The sequence below is a fragment of the Heloderma suspectum genome, chromosome 14 (assembly GCF_057233095.1).
Source record: "Heloderma suspectum isolate Gila_16-S chromosome 14, 16-S_ref, whole genome shotgun sequence".
Lineage (NCBI taxonomy): Eukaryota > Metazoa > Chordata > Lepidosauria > Squamata > Helodermatidae > Heloderma > Heloderma suspectum.
Window position 1 is genome coordinate 21566843 of NC_139471.1, and position 13835 is coordinate 21580677.

Sequence of the window (13835 nt, forward strand, 5' to 3'; positions counted from 1 at the left end):
GCTTGCTTGTGCATAGGACCAGTTTTTCCCGAACAAGGCTTCACGATGCCATCCGAATCACCATCTTGCACAAAAGTAATATTCTGGTCATATGCCACTGCTCCTTTAGTTAATGGGAAGGATTTAATAAAAGAGATATTTTTAAAAAATGTTACATGATGTGGCAGGTGGTACTTCGAAAGTTATTCTAAATCATATCAGGATTTGGCTTGCTAAAGTGAAGTTTGGTTAGTCATTTAAAACCCTTAAAAGCACTGAAAGCTTGCTCAGATACTGTTGAAACAAGCTGAAGTTGAGAGACTTTGAAAAAGAGAGCAGCTGCATTGTTGTCAATCTGAAGAGCAATACTGCCTGTTTTTCTGTTAAGTGTCACATTTTGTGTTTGCTTGCGGCCTGAAAAAATTATTTATTGCTAAACTTAGTTTAGCTGCATGCTGCATTAGCAGGCTTGCATGAACATGTCTTGCATTCCAAGGACTCGTATGTGATGAAGTGATCCTAGAAGCAAGCAGGGCAGATCCCCCTGAGCGGGCACACAGCAGTCTTTCGTAGAGTGGGGGTTCTGCTTTTCATTGTGAACCAGGACAAAGCTCAGATTTGAGTATTAATTTGTTCCCTGGAAGTGAATGAGCCCAGCTAGTGAGCTGAGTGCAGACCTCAAGTCTGTGTCATAATTGAGCTGTGAGAATCTGGGGACCTCCATGGGAAGCACCTCTTGTGTGGAAGGTCTCCAGAGAGTGCTGAACATATGCTGGGAACAGGCACAATTGCCCTATAGAGACCTTTTCAGTTGTACTGATGCAGCTGCTGCTCAAATCAGAGGACACCTTGGGGTTTGAAGAAACATACACCCTGCATTCTTATTCTCATGTGGAAGAGCTTGAAGCCTTGCCTCGAGGACTTAGAGGAGATGGGAGGAGCTCGTTTGTGTAATGGTGGTCTGGATGTAGATTGTAGTTCAGGAGAAGCAACCATCCTGACCGCAGGCTGAAAGGAAAAGGCTTGTTAAAACTGGCAGAAGTGAAAGAGCAAGACTGAGGTGGGCCCTGAAGTAGGTGGTACCATTGGAATCAGGCCGTGGAATGGAGAAACAGCCACAATCAGTCATGGATATTGCCACTTGCCTCTGGATTTGGTATTTAAACCATGAGCAAAAAGCAGGATTCCGCCTTCTCCTGGCACTGCCTAGGGAGCAGGCATGGTGGTATGCTTAAATAATCCATTGAGCAATGTGTATGGGACTATCCTCTGTAATCCTAGGAGAGGAACTTTAGGTAACATAGTGACTGATTAGACTTGGGGGCTCTCTCCCAAAATACTGATTCATAATTTGTAAACATTCCCGTTTAGGCCAGATATCCTTGTCCAAAACAGCTTTTGGTAAACAAATTTCCTTCCCTCAGCAGGCCTGTAGAGGGTGCTAATGTAATAGGAATTTATTTCCATTTTCTACTACTGTGGCACTCTGTTCAGGGCATTTGGTGGCCAAAAGCATATGTTCTCTATTGGAAAACCATTGATTAAGAGGGTGATAGTTCTTATAGAGGGGAGCTTGCTCTTGTAGAATTTTAATAGGGTGAGCTTTGCTTACCTGCACAGGATATGTGTTGCTTGTCTATCTTCAGAAGGCTTAAGTAATTTGGCTACTCTTTTAGTGGGATTTCTGAGTCAGATGATTAAGGTTTGCCTTTCTGAGTACACAGACCACCACCTGCTAGTTACAGCACGGGTGACATTGCATTTGCTAATTATTTCTCACTGAAATAGATAAAACAACAGAGTGCTGGTTCATGTGACATGATAGCCCACAGTGGGTTGATTTATCCCCGGGAGCTGTTGCATTGCGAGCGTCCAGCTTACCATGGGTTGTTTTGTCATGTGAACCCAGGGGGCAGGGGTTGTTGTGAGGATAACCCTAAAACAACCCCTGCTGCCTGGATTCACATGACATGACAACCCATGGTAACCTGAGCGCCCATGGACACCATGCAGAAATGGTGCCCATGGGCGCTCGCCATGATGCAACAGCTCCCACAGGTAAATTAACCCACAGTAGGCTGCTGGTTTGCACGACCCAAACAAGCCACCAACAGGCTAGGGTTATTTCAGGGTTGTTTCTCCTTCAAACAAGCCGTGTTATTAGGTTTGGATCACATGAGCAGCTGTTCTTGACTGGGTAATTAGGCTGATGGCACCTGACACATGCCACTATGGCTTATTTAAACCACGATGGCTTGTTTGATCGTGTGAACTGGCAGAAGAACTGGTCTTATGGCACCTTAAAGACTAACAAATACATTATAACATAAGAACTTTGCAAGTACTTAGATCTGTAGAGTCCTTCCTCCTCCACTTCCTTTTTCGGGTAGGTTTTATGTTCGGTTTTTTCTCCCTTGGAAGAGTTACAGCATGAACGGTTACACGTCTCTGCTTATTAGAATTGAACAAGACCTCCAGCTCCATAGGGTCTACAAAAGGGCCCCTTTGTGTCCCATAGAGTTCATCTTCTGCATTTGTCTTGTGTTTTCTGTGCTTCAGGAGATGATCAGTTAAGAAGCTGTGTCTGATGATCAGCACTGTGCAACTGCTTTAAAATATGAGGGAACTGATTATATCTGATACCAGCTTGAATTTTTTTTTCCAGGAAGAGGCAGCCAAACAGCTTGTGAGAGATGCTATTGCAGCTGGTATATACAACGATCTGGGCTCTGGCAGTAACATTGATCTCTGTGTCCTCAGCAAGAACAAGCTGGACTTCCTCCGTCCTTATGATACGCCCAACAAAAAGGGAGAAAGGTGAGTGTGCGTGTCTTGCCCTTTTGGATTCACTTTCGTAGTCAGGAGCCTTCAACCTTAAGATTCCATATGGCAATACATACCAGGTATGCACAGATCCTGGCTGCAGATGCAGACGTTTCTCATTAGAACTTCAGAGGATGCTCCAATTGCTGAGGGTACAAACCGTTCTAGCTTAGATAATTAAAATGCGCTTTCTTGAAAAACGAATGAACAAAAGAATTGTTCCTGCCACAGTTGTCAATTAAAGAGAAGCCTGTTAATTTCAAAAGCTGAGTGAGTTCATTGTGATGGGAACTGAGGGCTTTTAGAGAGACATTCACAAGGGTTCAACCGCTCCAGCAACAGAGCCAGCAGTTTCTTGGTGAGCACAGCTGGCTGCCAGTTAAAATGATCTGGTGAGAAGAGGTGGTGGCTGTGTTGTCTCCACTCCCTTCCCTTCTGGGGAAAGCCAGAGTTTTCTGGCATTCCCTCATCTGCTGAGTCCTTGCTAAACCCCACAAGACCGTCAGAACTGCATCTTCCCTCAGCTCAGGCTGAGCTGTTCCATAACTATCTAGCATTGAGGAATAGCACACACAGCAGCACAGGGTATAAACCCATCTGTACACGAACTCTTGAATTGTGCTGACCACAGGATGACCACTCTGGGTGAGAAGTCACAATAGTGCTGTTGTGTGTGCACTGCTGCATCACGTTTAGGAAAAAATTTGCATCTCTTGGATTTCCTCTAGAAAGCCTGAGACGTAGGGCAATAGCTGAATAAAATAAGAGCTGTATTGAGCATGTTGTATCAAGTTATGAATCACTGTCCTTGTCATTATTGTATCATTTTACATGGCAGAAGCCATTTACAACTTCTCTTGGTCAGGATGAGTCCAAGTGTGATGTGTGACTGTGAAGCTGGTCTTGGTCTCTGTCCAGGTAGAAGGTTTTGCAGTATGTACTCTTCTGCCTATGACCACCATGGAGTCTTCTGTGAAAAGTGAGATTCAAAAGAAAATATTTTTTTGCAATTGGGATTCTCTGTTGCCACCCTATACGAAGTATGAACCCAGGATTTCCTGCTACCCTTTCATTCATTGGTAGTTTTCAGGCTATGATGCTCTTCAAATCATTATTACTCCATAATGCTTTTTTATTTTCTCCCACAGGCAAGGGAGATACAGGTGCGAGAAAGGAACTACAGGTGTTCTCACTGAAAAAGTTACACTCTTGGAACTTGAAGTGACAGATGAGACAGTGCAAACAATGGACACATCCTGATTTCTCAAATACATTTCAGGGCAGTGGAAGGGGGACTAAGCCTAAGGGGGAGTAAGCCTAAGCTTTTCTTTTGAAATACCTATCTGTATGCTGGGATTATACATTCTCTATGTAGAATTAATAAAAAAAAGAAACCCAGTGGGAACTGACCAATTTATTCATTTAATGACCTGTGGGGTTGGGTGGGGGGAGGTTTGCAAATGGTTAAGTGAGCCTTCCTTGTGCCTCTGGAGAAAATTTACTCAATACCATGTTGTGGCGGTCATTTGCCCACTGAGTGAGTACGAGTATGGATAGAGATCCTGCAGCTTAAGGGTGCAATCCTGTGCATGTTTAGATGGAAAAAGTCCTTCAGCTACTAGCTTTCTCCAGCCAGCACGGCTGGCTGGGGAACACTGGCTGTTGTGGGACTTCTTTCCCTCTAAACATGCATAGGGTTGCACCTTTGTTTTCACAGATCAGCTGTATGGTCCATCTAGCCTAGCACATGTACTCACTTCCCTCCCCAGCAAGTTCGTAAGTGGAGGAGCTTTCGTTCATAGTCTTATTCTCTGTGAGTTGCCTTAGGTGTAACCACAACACTGTTTTGTGGCACATAAAAGACACACACATTTATTATGGCATAACATTTTTGTGAACTCTACTCCATGGAATGCTTCTGTCATAATACGTTATTTGGTCTTTAAGGTGCTGGCAAGCTGTTCTTGCTGTAACACATTTCCTGCTACAAACTTAAATCTGTTGTGTTGTGATAATTTTTATTCAGTTTTTTCTTTTGAAAATACTTTTATTCTATTTTTTATCTTTATAAATGAAATAAACAGTTTTTTCTGACTTCAGCTTATATTAGGCAAGTCAAAGGCTTCTGAGGGATGCATGAAGTCAAGTAATTACTGAAGTTTTCAAAGACGGAAGTTTTGTATTGCTTCATGCAACCTCCCCCAACCTGGTGCCCTTGTTTTTGAACTACAACTTCCAGAATTCCTGACCACTGGCTGGGGCTGATGGGAGCTGAAATCCAAAACATTTGGAAGGCACCAGGATGGGGAAGCCTGCCTCACAACAATCTTGACTGTCTGATAGAGGGCTTTTCCAAAATCTTGTTTGTGGGTGAGGTGTCTGCTGCCATGAGTACTTTCCCAAGCAAGATGTTAAGTACTGCCTGATTGTTCCTATTATTTTAAATCTGCTTCTACTGCATTGCCCTTGGAACTTGCATTTGCATCATTTGAAAGACAAATCCTATACTAGCATGCAGTTTATAGGCTAAGCATTTCAGCACGTAACCCTGTTTCATCTAGTGAATGTTACATGCAGGATGGCAAAAATATAGTCAATAGTAGGCACCGTCTTCTTTTTACAAAGAGAACTTTATTTTGTAAATCATTTAAATCTTATCTAAAAATGCACAGTTGCAAAAATTTCTTGGAAATACATTTACTTAAGCACTAAGAGAACTTACAGAACAAGCAAGAGAGACCAGATTTAGCAGACCCATCTGTAACTTGAAAGTTCCCAGCAGCCAGAGACCTATTCAGTGTTGTACCCCAAGGCCAGGTTGTGTAGTTCAAAGGAAGTCTGCAGCGCCATGAAGGAGGTTCTCTTTTTGCTTGCTTGTAGAGAACGAAAAAAGACACGCACCCCCTCCTGAAAGTTTGTAAGCAGTTCAGCAAAGAATTGTAGAAGACATGCTGCAGGCTTCATGATAAAATTGAAATTTCCTGGCTCTCTAATGAGATCAATGGGCTGGACTTCCCTGTGGGCTTGCACTGCCAGCATCTTTCACAGCAATTAAACATTGATATTTACAGCTTGGATGACGGTTTCAAAATTGATTAGTAGTTGGCACTGCCCTTCTCCTTTAAGGCGGTGAGGGAGCTATAGAAACCCACCAGAAGGATGTATGTGTAACCCTCTATTTCCAGGAAAAGGGAGAACCAGAACCTGCTTTGAAAACCTAGCCTAGAGGCCACATTTGAGCTCATTAAGAACTGATCATCTGCCTCTCAATAGTGTCCTTCAGAAGTACTGAAGCTAACTGAGTACAATTACTCCCAAAGCAAGGTAGATGTGAGAGAAAGTCGTCTTCTCCCTAGTTTAGAAAGTGGTACCTTTCTGTGGCCAATAGAGACTGAATCACCAAGTCAGTGAACTGATTTGGTTGACTTAAAAGTACATGTAAATGAAAACATAAGTCTTACTATTTCCTTCAAATCAGCTTGTTTAAAATATTCACATTCATAAATGAGTTTTCACAGTAAATAAGTGTGGGTGATCGTTTTGCATTAGGAAGAATTTTCTTTGACTTGCCTTATTTCATGGTCAATGTAAAAACCCTTACTTTATGTTTAAAACACTGTTACAAAGTATTTGTCGGTGGCGGGAGTACCAATGATTTTACAAAAAGGAATCTTCCCCAATCCCAAACTTCTGCTTACAGTAACACGTAAGAATGTAAGAATGGCTATTGAGATTCTCATATCTGCCCCAGCACTGGCACAGAAAATGACAGAAAATGCTTTGGTTTGAGTCCTCACTGACTGCAGCCATATTGACAAATAAAATGCATTGCAAAATATTCATCCTAACTTTGAATTTAAAAAAAAAACAAAACTTCAAACTTGTTCCTTCTCTATACCCTACTGTTGCTAGGGAGGGAAGTACAGAACTCCAGGCTGGATGTTTTAAAAAATGTATGCGCTAGAAACTGAACTCGCTATTAACCATTGGCAGAAGAGGCAAAGTAGCAGTTATACAAATTACACAAAAAATCTACTGTAATTTTTACATTAGTATAAAGTGATTTCACCAAAGGAATTATTTCAATATTTCACATTAGTTAAGATACAAGGGGTGTGCCAAACGCACACAGGAAACCCTTGCTATTATAGCCTAGCCTAATCTAGATTACACACAACAGTTTTAAGAAAGGGTCTTTTAAGTGATCTATGTCTGTAACATGTTATTGGCTTTCTGAAAAGCAACACACACTTGCAGCAGCATCTCACAGCCGTCACTTAGAGCGGATCCACTCTGTGAGCGCCTCTGCAAGTGGCCTGCAGAAATCGCGAAGCGACTTCCGAGGAAGGCTCAACTCTCCCGCTCCAGTGTGGCAAGGCACCTCTTGGTTTCGTTTGAGACAGAAGGTTCAAGTAAGACTAAGCTGGGATGGCTTTTCTTGGAGCACGCTGGCCGACTCCTCAAGTGCTGGAGGTCCACACGTGCATCTGTTTTGCTAGCTGGTGCACGTAACCAATGTCGGGTCGCTGGTCAGGATCTGGGTATATGCACATGCTAACCAGCTCCCGCAACTGCAAGGATGGAAAAAGCGACCAGTGAAACACAGCCAGCCCTTGCATCTATCCTTAACCAGAGAGAGATGCCTGCAACTTGGCCCAATTCCCACTTCGAGGGCTCCCAAGGCCTCCATCTCCATTTTATGAAGAAAGCATTCTAGTAGCCTTGGCTTCCCCAGAATAGAACAGGAAAGCCCCAGGAAAATGCTAACGGATTAGCGGGAGTAACACAGTGAGGGGTGCTGAGATGACTATGGGCGTCAGCATCTTACATGTAAGACTCAACTCTTGCATTCACTATTCGCTACCCACCATTAGCTGGTGGTGTTTCAAGCTCACCTTTCCCCCAGCTCGCTCACCCTATCTGTCACACAGGTCTAGACATACACTCTGCACACAGCTCAGTCAGAAGGGATTAACATTTTGCTGTAGATTGGCAAAACAGGTAAATCTGTCCCAAGAATGTGAGGCATACATCTACAGACAGGTCTATGTGGAAGCCCTCACTTGGTGTGCTTACTGCTCAGTTGACTATGTCTGGTGAAAGAAGTAGAGGAATGGCCTGGTGAGGCCCCAGCTCAAAGAAAGCTCAGTCATAACCAAAGACTGCATCTAACAAACATTTAGCTAACCTTGTACATACAACCAGTAGGGCTGGGCACATGCTAGAATGAGAGTGTGAAACCCACCTTAAAAGTGAGCTTGAATTACCAGATGAAGGTAATTCTTCAGGAATAAGAGGCCAGTCATGTGAAGCTTTCAGAGGAGATAAACAGCCTGCCCTCAGGCCTCCGGATGCTGCTCCCTTATCCATGATTTAAAAGTGGATGAGGCGGCTGATCTGGCATGCATAACCGAGAGCTGGGTGGGTGAGCAAGGAGGCATTGGTCTCTCTCAACTCTGTCCACCGGGGTACTTGGTTCAGCATCAGGGTAGGTTTGAAGGCCAGGCAGGGGGGTGGTTGTGGTCTATAGGAGTTCCATCTCCCTCTGCAGGCTCTCTGTCCATGTGATTACTGGTCTGGAGTGTCTGCACCTTGTGCTGGGCCAGCAGGACAGATTGCTGGTGTACCGCCCATCCCACTGCTCAACAGACTCCCTAGCTGAGCTGATGGAGGTGATCTTGGGTGGGTTGCTGAGATCCCCTACTGTTGGTTCTGAGGGATCTCAACATTCATGCTGAGGGCACCTTGTCAGGGGTGGCTCAGGATTTCATGGTCTCCATACAATCACGGGACTGTCCCAACATGTCATCGGCCCATACATGCATTGGGATGATGACATGTATGGGCATACCCTAGACTTGGGTTTTCTCAACTGGACAGGGAGATGGTGATCTGACAGTGGAGGCCTTTACTTCAGTCCCTCTGCCATGGTCAGATCTCTGCTTGCTGAGGTTTAGACGTAACAGCAGCATTTCCCCTCTGCAAGGGTGGGGGACCTATTAAGATGGTCCACCCCCAGAGGCTAATGGATCCGGACGGTTTCCAGAGGGCTCTGGGGAGCTTTCTGGCTGATACAGCTGGCTCTCCTGTTGAAACCCTGGTTGATCTGTGGAATGCAGAAACGACCCAGGTGGTTGATACGATTGCTCCTGAGCGCTCTCTCCCAAGCAGAGCTCATACTGCTCCATGGTATACCCCAGAGCTGAGAGTGATGAAACAAAACAGCAGACAGCTTGAGTACAGATGGAGAAGAAGAAAGAAAACAGAAGTCGGCTTGAGTACAGATGGAGAACTAGTGAGTGCAATTGAACCCTGGTATGTGCCTAGGTATACTCTAGGGATGTACGAAAGTCTTACCTGGCTCTGTGCCGGGCAATCCGCGGTGGGGGGGAGGTGCTCCGTCCCTCTCCCCTCAGAATCCTCTCCGGCTGGCTCCGCTCCGCAGGGGCTCTGCAGAGCGGCTGGCCGGGAGACCAGCCGGAGCTGCCACATCTACCGCCAGGTAAGCTTTGTCCCGGGGGGATTCCGTGGGGGAGGCTGTTCCGCCACAGATTCTGGGGGGCCGGATTCTAAAGAATCCAGCCTCACTGGAGTCCATGGCGGAATTCTCTGACATCACTAGTATACTCAGGCAGTGAGGGCAGCAAAGAAACAACATTTCACTGCCTCCATTCAATCTTCCATATGCCACCCAGCAGAGGTCATTCATGGCCTATTACATGCTGGCCCTAAGCAGACGGTAGACCCATCTGAGGCCCTCTGCAATTCATTTGCTAGGCACTTCCAGGATAAAATCTCTTGCAACTGCCAGGACTTAAGACTCCAGTCTTACAGCAGGTGAATCTGGTGAGGTGGCCAGAGCACAGCCTTGTCCAGTTTCCTTGGATGAGTTTCAGTTGGTACACCTTGGGGATGTTGACACGGTGCTTGGACTGATTCATGCAACCACTTCCATATTCAATCCTTGCCCCTTTTGGCTTATAAAAACTGGCAGGGCAGGAACAGCTGGCTGGGCCAGGGAGGTGATAAATGCCTCCTTGCAAGAGGGAGTGGTCCCAGGATGCCTCAAAGAGGTGGTGGTGAGACCACTCCTAAAGAACCCCCTCCCACCCGACCTGGAAAATCTTAAAAATTTTAGGCCAGTGGCAAATGTTCCTTTCCTGGGCAAGGTTCTTAAGCAGGTGGTTGCCAACCAGCTCCAGACATTCTTGGATGACACTGATTATCTAGATCCATTTCAGGCAGGGTTTTGGCATGGAAACAGCCTTGGTCGCCTTGTATGTTGGGAGAGAGACAGGTGGAGTGTGACCTTGTTGATTCTCCTTGATCTCTCGGCAGCCTTCGATATCATCCACCACGGCATCCTTCTGGGGTGATTGTCTGAGTTGGGAGTGGGAGGCACTGCAGTGGTTTTGCTCCGACTTGGATGGTCAGCTCCAGAAGGTGGCACTTGGGGGATACTGCTCAGCCCCACGGATTATCCAGTATGGGGTTCTTCAGGGGTTGGTTTTGTCCCCCATGTTATCCAACATCTACATAAAGCTGCTGAGTGTGGTGATCTGGAGTTTTGGAGTACGTTGTCATCAGTATGCTGATGACATGCTGCTCTATTTCTCCTTTTCATCTGCTTCAGGTGAGGCTGTGGATGTGCTAAATCAGCGCCTGGGTGTGACAATGGACTGGATGAGGGCTAATAAACTGAAACTCCATCCAGACGAGACTGAGATGCTGTTGGTGGGTGGTTCTCCTGACCGGATGGAGGGTGCTCAACCTGTTCTGGATGGGGTTGCACTCCCCATGAAGGAGCAGGTTCGTAGCTTGGGGGTCCTCCTGGAGCCATCTTTGTCACTTGACGCTCAACTAGCCTCAGTGGCACCGAGTGCCTTCTACCAACTTCGGTTGGTGGCCCAGCTATGCCCCTGTCTGGACAGGATAACCTGGCTTCAGTTGTCTACGCTCTCGTAACCTCCAAGTTAGACTACTGCAAAGTGCTCCATGTGGGGCAGCCTTTGAAGACAGTTCAGAAGCCGCAGCTTGTGCAAAATGCAGCAGCCAGACTGATAACAGGGACCAGAAGGTCTGAACATGTAAGACCGATTCAGGCCTGCTTGCACTGGCTGCCTATAAGCTTCCGAGCCCAATTCAAAGTGCTGGTTGTGACCTATAAAGCCCTACATGGCTCAGGACCACAGTACCTGATGGAATGCCTCTCCCGGCATGAACCAATCTGCACACTACACTCTGCATCTAAGGCCCTCCTCCGAGGGAGTCCTGGAGGGTGGCAACAAGGGAGAGGGCCTTCTCAGTGGTGGCTCCCTGTTAGTGGAATAATCTCTCTGACGAGGCCCGCCTGGCACCAACATCGTCATCTTTTCAGGTTAAAACTGCTCTCTTCTCTCAGGCATCTGGCAGTGTGTAATGAGTTTCTTGATTGTCTCTGGCTGATTGTTTTTGTTTTAGATATATGTTGTAGTTGTCGTGTGTTATTTGTTCTATGTAATTATGTGAATGGTTTTATATTTTATATAATGTATTTTAATGGTTTTAATTTTTGTGAACCGCCCAGACAGCTTTGGGTATGGGGCGTATAGAAATATAATAAACAAATGAATGAAATGAATTAACTGGAGACATCTGGCTTGGATGCCAGAAGAAGGGAGCTGGGAAGAAATAAGTCTACAGAGAATCTGACTGAGCCAGATCCTGGCAATGGAGGCTACAGACGGGGGAATGAATGACTTCAGAGGTCCTGCATCAAGCTTGCTTTTGGCCTGCTAACTAGTTTAGACAGACAGACTGCCTGGCAGTGACCCTCTTGCTCACGTTGCTACTGCTTGCATAATAAAGGAAGTGCAACTCCCACCTCCCACCCCTTTTCATTTTGCACTTGAAAGAGTGCAGCTTTTAATTGCATAGCCCCTGGAAGCAGCTATACAGCCTATGGCACTGAGAGAAACAGCCTTGAGCCTCTGATCTTCTCCCATCCTCCCAGTAGCAACAGAGCCAATTATTTTAATGGTAATTAAAAGCATGACAGTCCCACATTCAAGTCCCATGCACCAGGCAGAGATCTGCGAAGGGTCAATTTAACATTATTGCTGTTAGGTGCAGAGCACCGTCTGGACTGTGTCAAATGCAATCCGGGCATGGATTTCTAGACTACCAAAAGAGACTGATCGAGGGCACCCTCATGTCCTTACAGGACACCATTCATTAAATCAGGAAGGGAGACATGACAGGCATGGAAGCCGTTGTGCAAGGGATAAAGGCAGAGACAGGTCAACTAAGGCTGTGTTGGCTTGTTCTACTTCTATGGTCAAAGTACAATGGAAAGTAGGACTAGCAGCCTCTCCTGACAGATGGCTGACGTGCAGACCCTGCTTGTTGTTGTTCAGTCGTTAAGTCGTGTCCAACTCTTCGTGACCCCATGGACCACAGCATGCCAGGCCTTCCTGTTCTCTACTCTTTCCTGGAGTGTGCTCAAGTTCATATTCATTGCATCGGTGATGCTATCTAGCCATCTCATCCTCTGCTGTCCCCTTCTCCTTTTGCCTTCAGTCTTTCCCAGCATCAGGGTCTTTTCCAGAGAGTTTTCTCTTCGCATTAGGTGGCCAAAATATTTGAGCTTCAGCTTTAGTATCTGTCCTTCCAATGAGCAGTCAGGGTTGATTTCCTTTAAGATGGACTGATTTGACCTCCTTGCAGTACAGGGGACTCGTAAGAGTCTTCTCCAGCACCACAGTTCGAAAGCATCGATTCTTCGGCACTCAGCCTTCCTTATAGTCCAGCTCTCACAGCCATACGTTACTACTGGGAAAACCATAGCTTTGATTAGACGGACCTTTGTCAGCAAGGTGATGTCTCTGCTTCTTACTATGCTGTCTAGGTGTGCCATAGCTTTCCTCCCAAGGAGCAAGCGTCTTTGAATTTCATGGCTACAGTCACCGTCTGCGGTGATCTTGGAGCCCAAGAAAGTAAAATCTGTCACTGCTTCCATTTCTTCCCCTTCTATGTGCCAGGAAGTGATGGGGCCAGATGCCATGATCTTAGTTTTTTTAATATTGCGTTTCAAACCAGCTTTTGCACTCTCCTCTTTCACCCTCAACAAGAGGCTCTTTAGATCCTCTTCGCTTTCTGCCATTAGGGTGGTGTCATCTGCGTATCGGAGGTTGTTGATAATTCTCCCGGCAATCTTAATTCTGACCTGTGATTCATCCAACCCGGCATTTCTCACGATGTACTCTGCATATAAGTTAAATAAGCAGGGCGACAATATGCTGCCTTGTCGTACTCCTTTCCCAGTTTTGAACCAATCGGTTGTTCCATGTCCGGTTCTTACTGTTGCTTCTTGTCCCTCGTACAGGTGCAGACCCTGCAGCCAGCAACAAATCCTACCCCCCAGTCTTGTGTCTCTTTCCTTTGTTGGGTAGTACAACCCCACAGCACAGGCCTGTTTCTCCTAAACAATACAGACTGGAAGGTTATGGACGGACTCCATACTCAACATGAAATGTGTACACTCACATACACACAAGCAAGCCCGTGCTGGTGCAGGTTCACACAACAGCAGCAATTCATCCAGTGAGATGTCCCTCTGCATCCCGTTGCATGCAAATGCACCATCTGGAACAGAGTTCTTTGGGACCTGCCATTTTTGAGTTCTCAACCATCTTTCTCACCCTGAATTGTATCACTAGACTGCACACACTCTTTAGCACTGCCAGAGGGAGGTAAACCGACAGTAATTGGAGAGGCAGGAAACACATCTGTCAACTTGCACTAATTCCTGCTGCCACAAGGCAGATTCCAAAGAGCTGGAGCAGCAGCCCGGCCAAGTAAAGCATACATTCTGAGCCTGGCTTTGCCACAGGAGTGGCCTGCAAGGAAGAACTGTGCTCAAGTCTGCTAGTCACTAGGAAGGATGGACATGGCTGTGCCAGGATGGGAGCAGCACCTATCCCCTGCTCCTGTGCATCAGAAACCAAGCACCAGGCTGCTGCCCTTGCCTTTGGAATCTCCCCATGTGCCCCAAA

At 46.1% G+C, this 13835-nt stretch overlaps 2 protein-coding genes across 13 annotated transcripts in view; one reads left to right on the forward strand and one right to left on the reverse strand.

Moving 5' to 3' along the window:
• PSMB7 (proteasome 20S subunit beta 7) overlaps positions 1–6626 on the forward strand; it is a 31826-nt gene extending 25200 nt beyond the window's left edge. Inside the window, exons 7-9 of one of the 2 annotated variants that reach the window (XR_014785917.1) lie at positions 2645–2796; positions 3951–4366; positions 4498–6626. Coding sequence is in view for 1 of the 2 variants with exons in the window: in XM_084821089.1 (XP_084677215.1) it covers positions 2645–2796; positions 3951–4062 (264 nt within the window). In the remaining variant the exon portion in view is untranslated. Of the gene's footprint in view, positions 1–2644; positions 2797–3950 lie in introns of both variants that reach the window. The other variant, XM_084821089.1, reaches the window with a different exon arrangement.
• A 49-nt stretch (positions 6627–6675) lies between these two features.
• Positions 6676–13835, reverse strand: part of NEK6 (NIMA related kinase 6) — a 99698-nt gene continuing 92538 nt past the window's right edge. For 4 of the 11 annotated variants that reach the window (XM_084821101.1, XM_084821099.1, XM_084821102.1 and 1 more), the window contains exon 10: positions 6676–7373. In XM_084821101.1, the coding sequence (XP_084677227.1) occupies positions 7263–7373 (111 nt within the window). In that variant the 3' untranslated portion in view covers positions 6676–7262. Of the gene's footprint in view, positions 9035–13835 lie in introns of all 11 variants that reach the window. The other 7 variants (XM_084821091.1, XM_084821094.1, XM_084821092.1 and 4 more) reach the window with 4 other exon arrangements.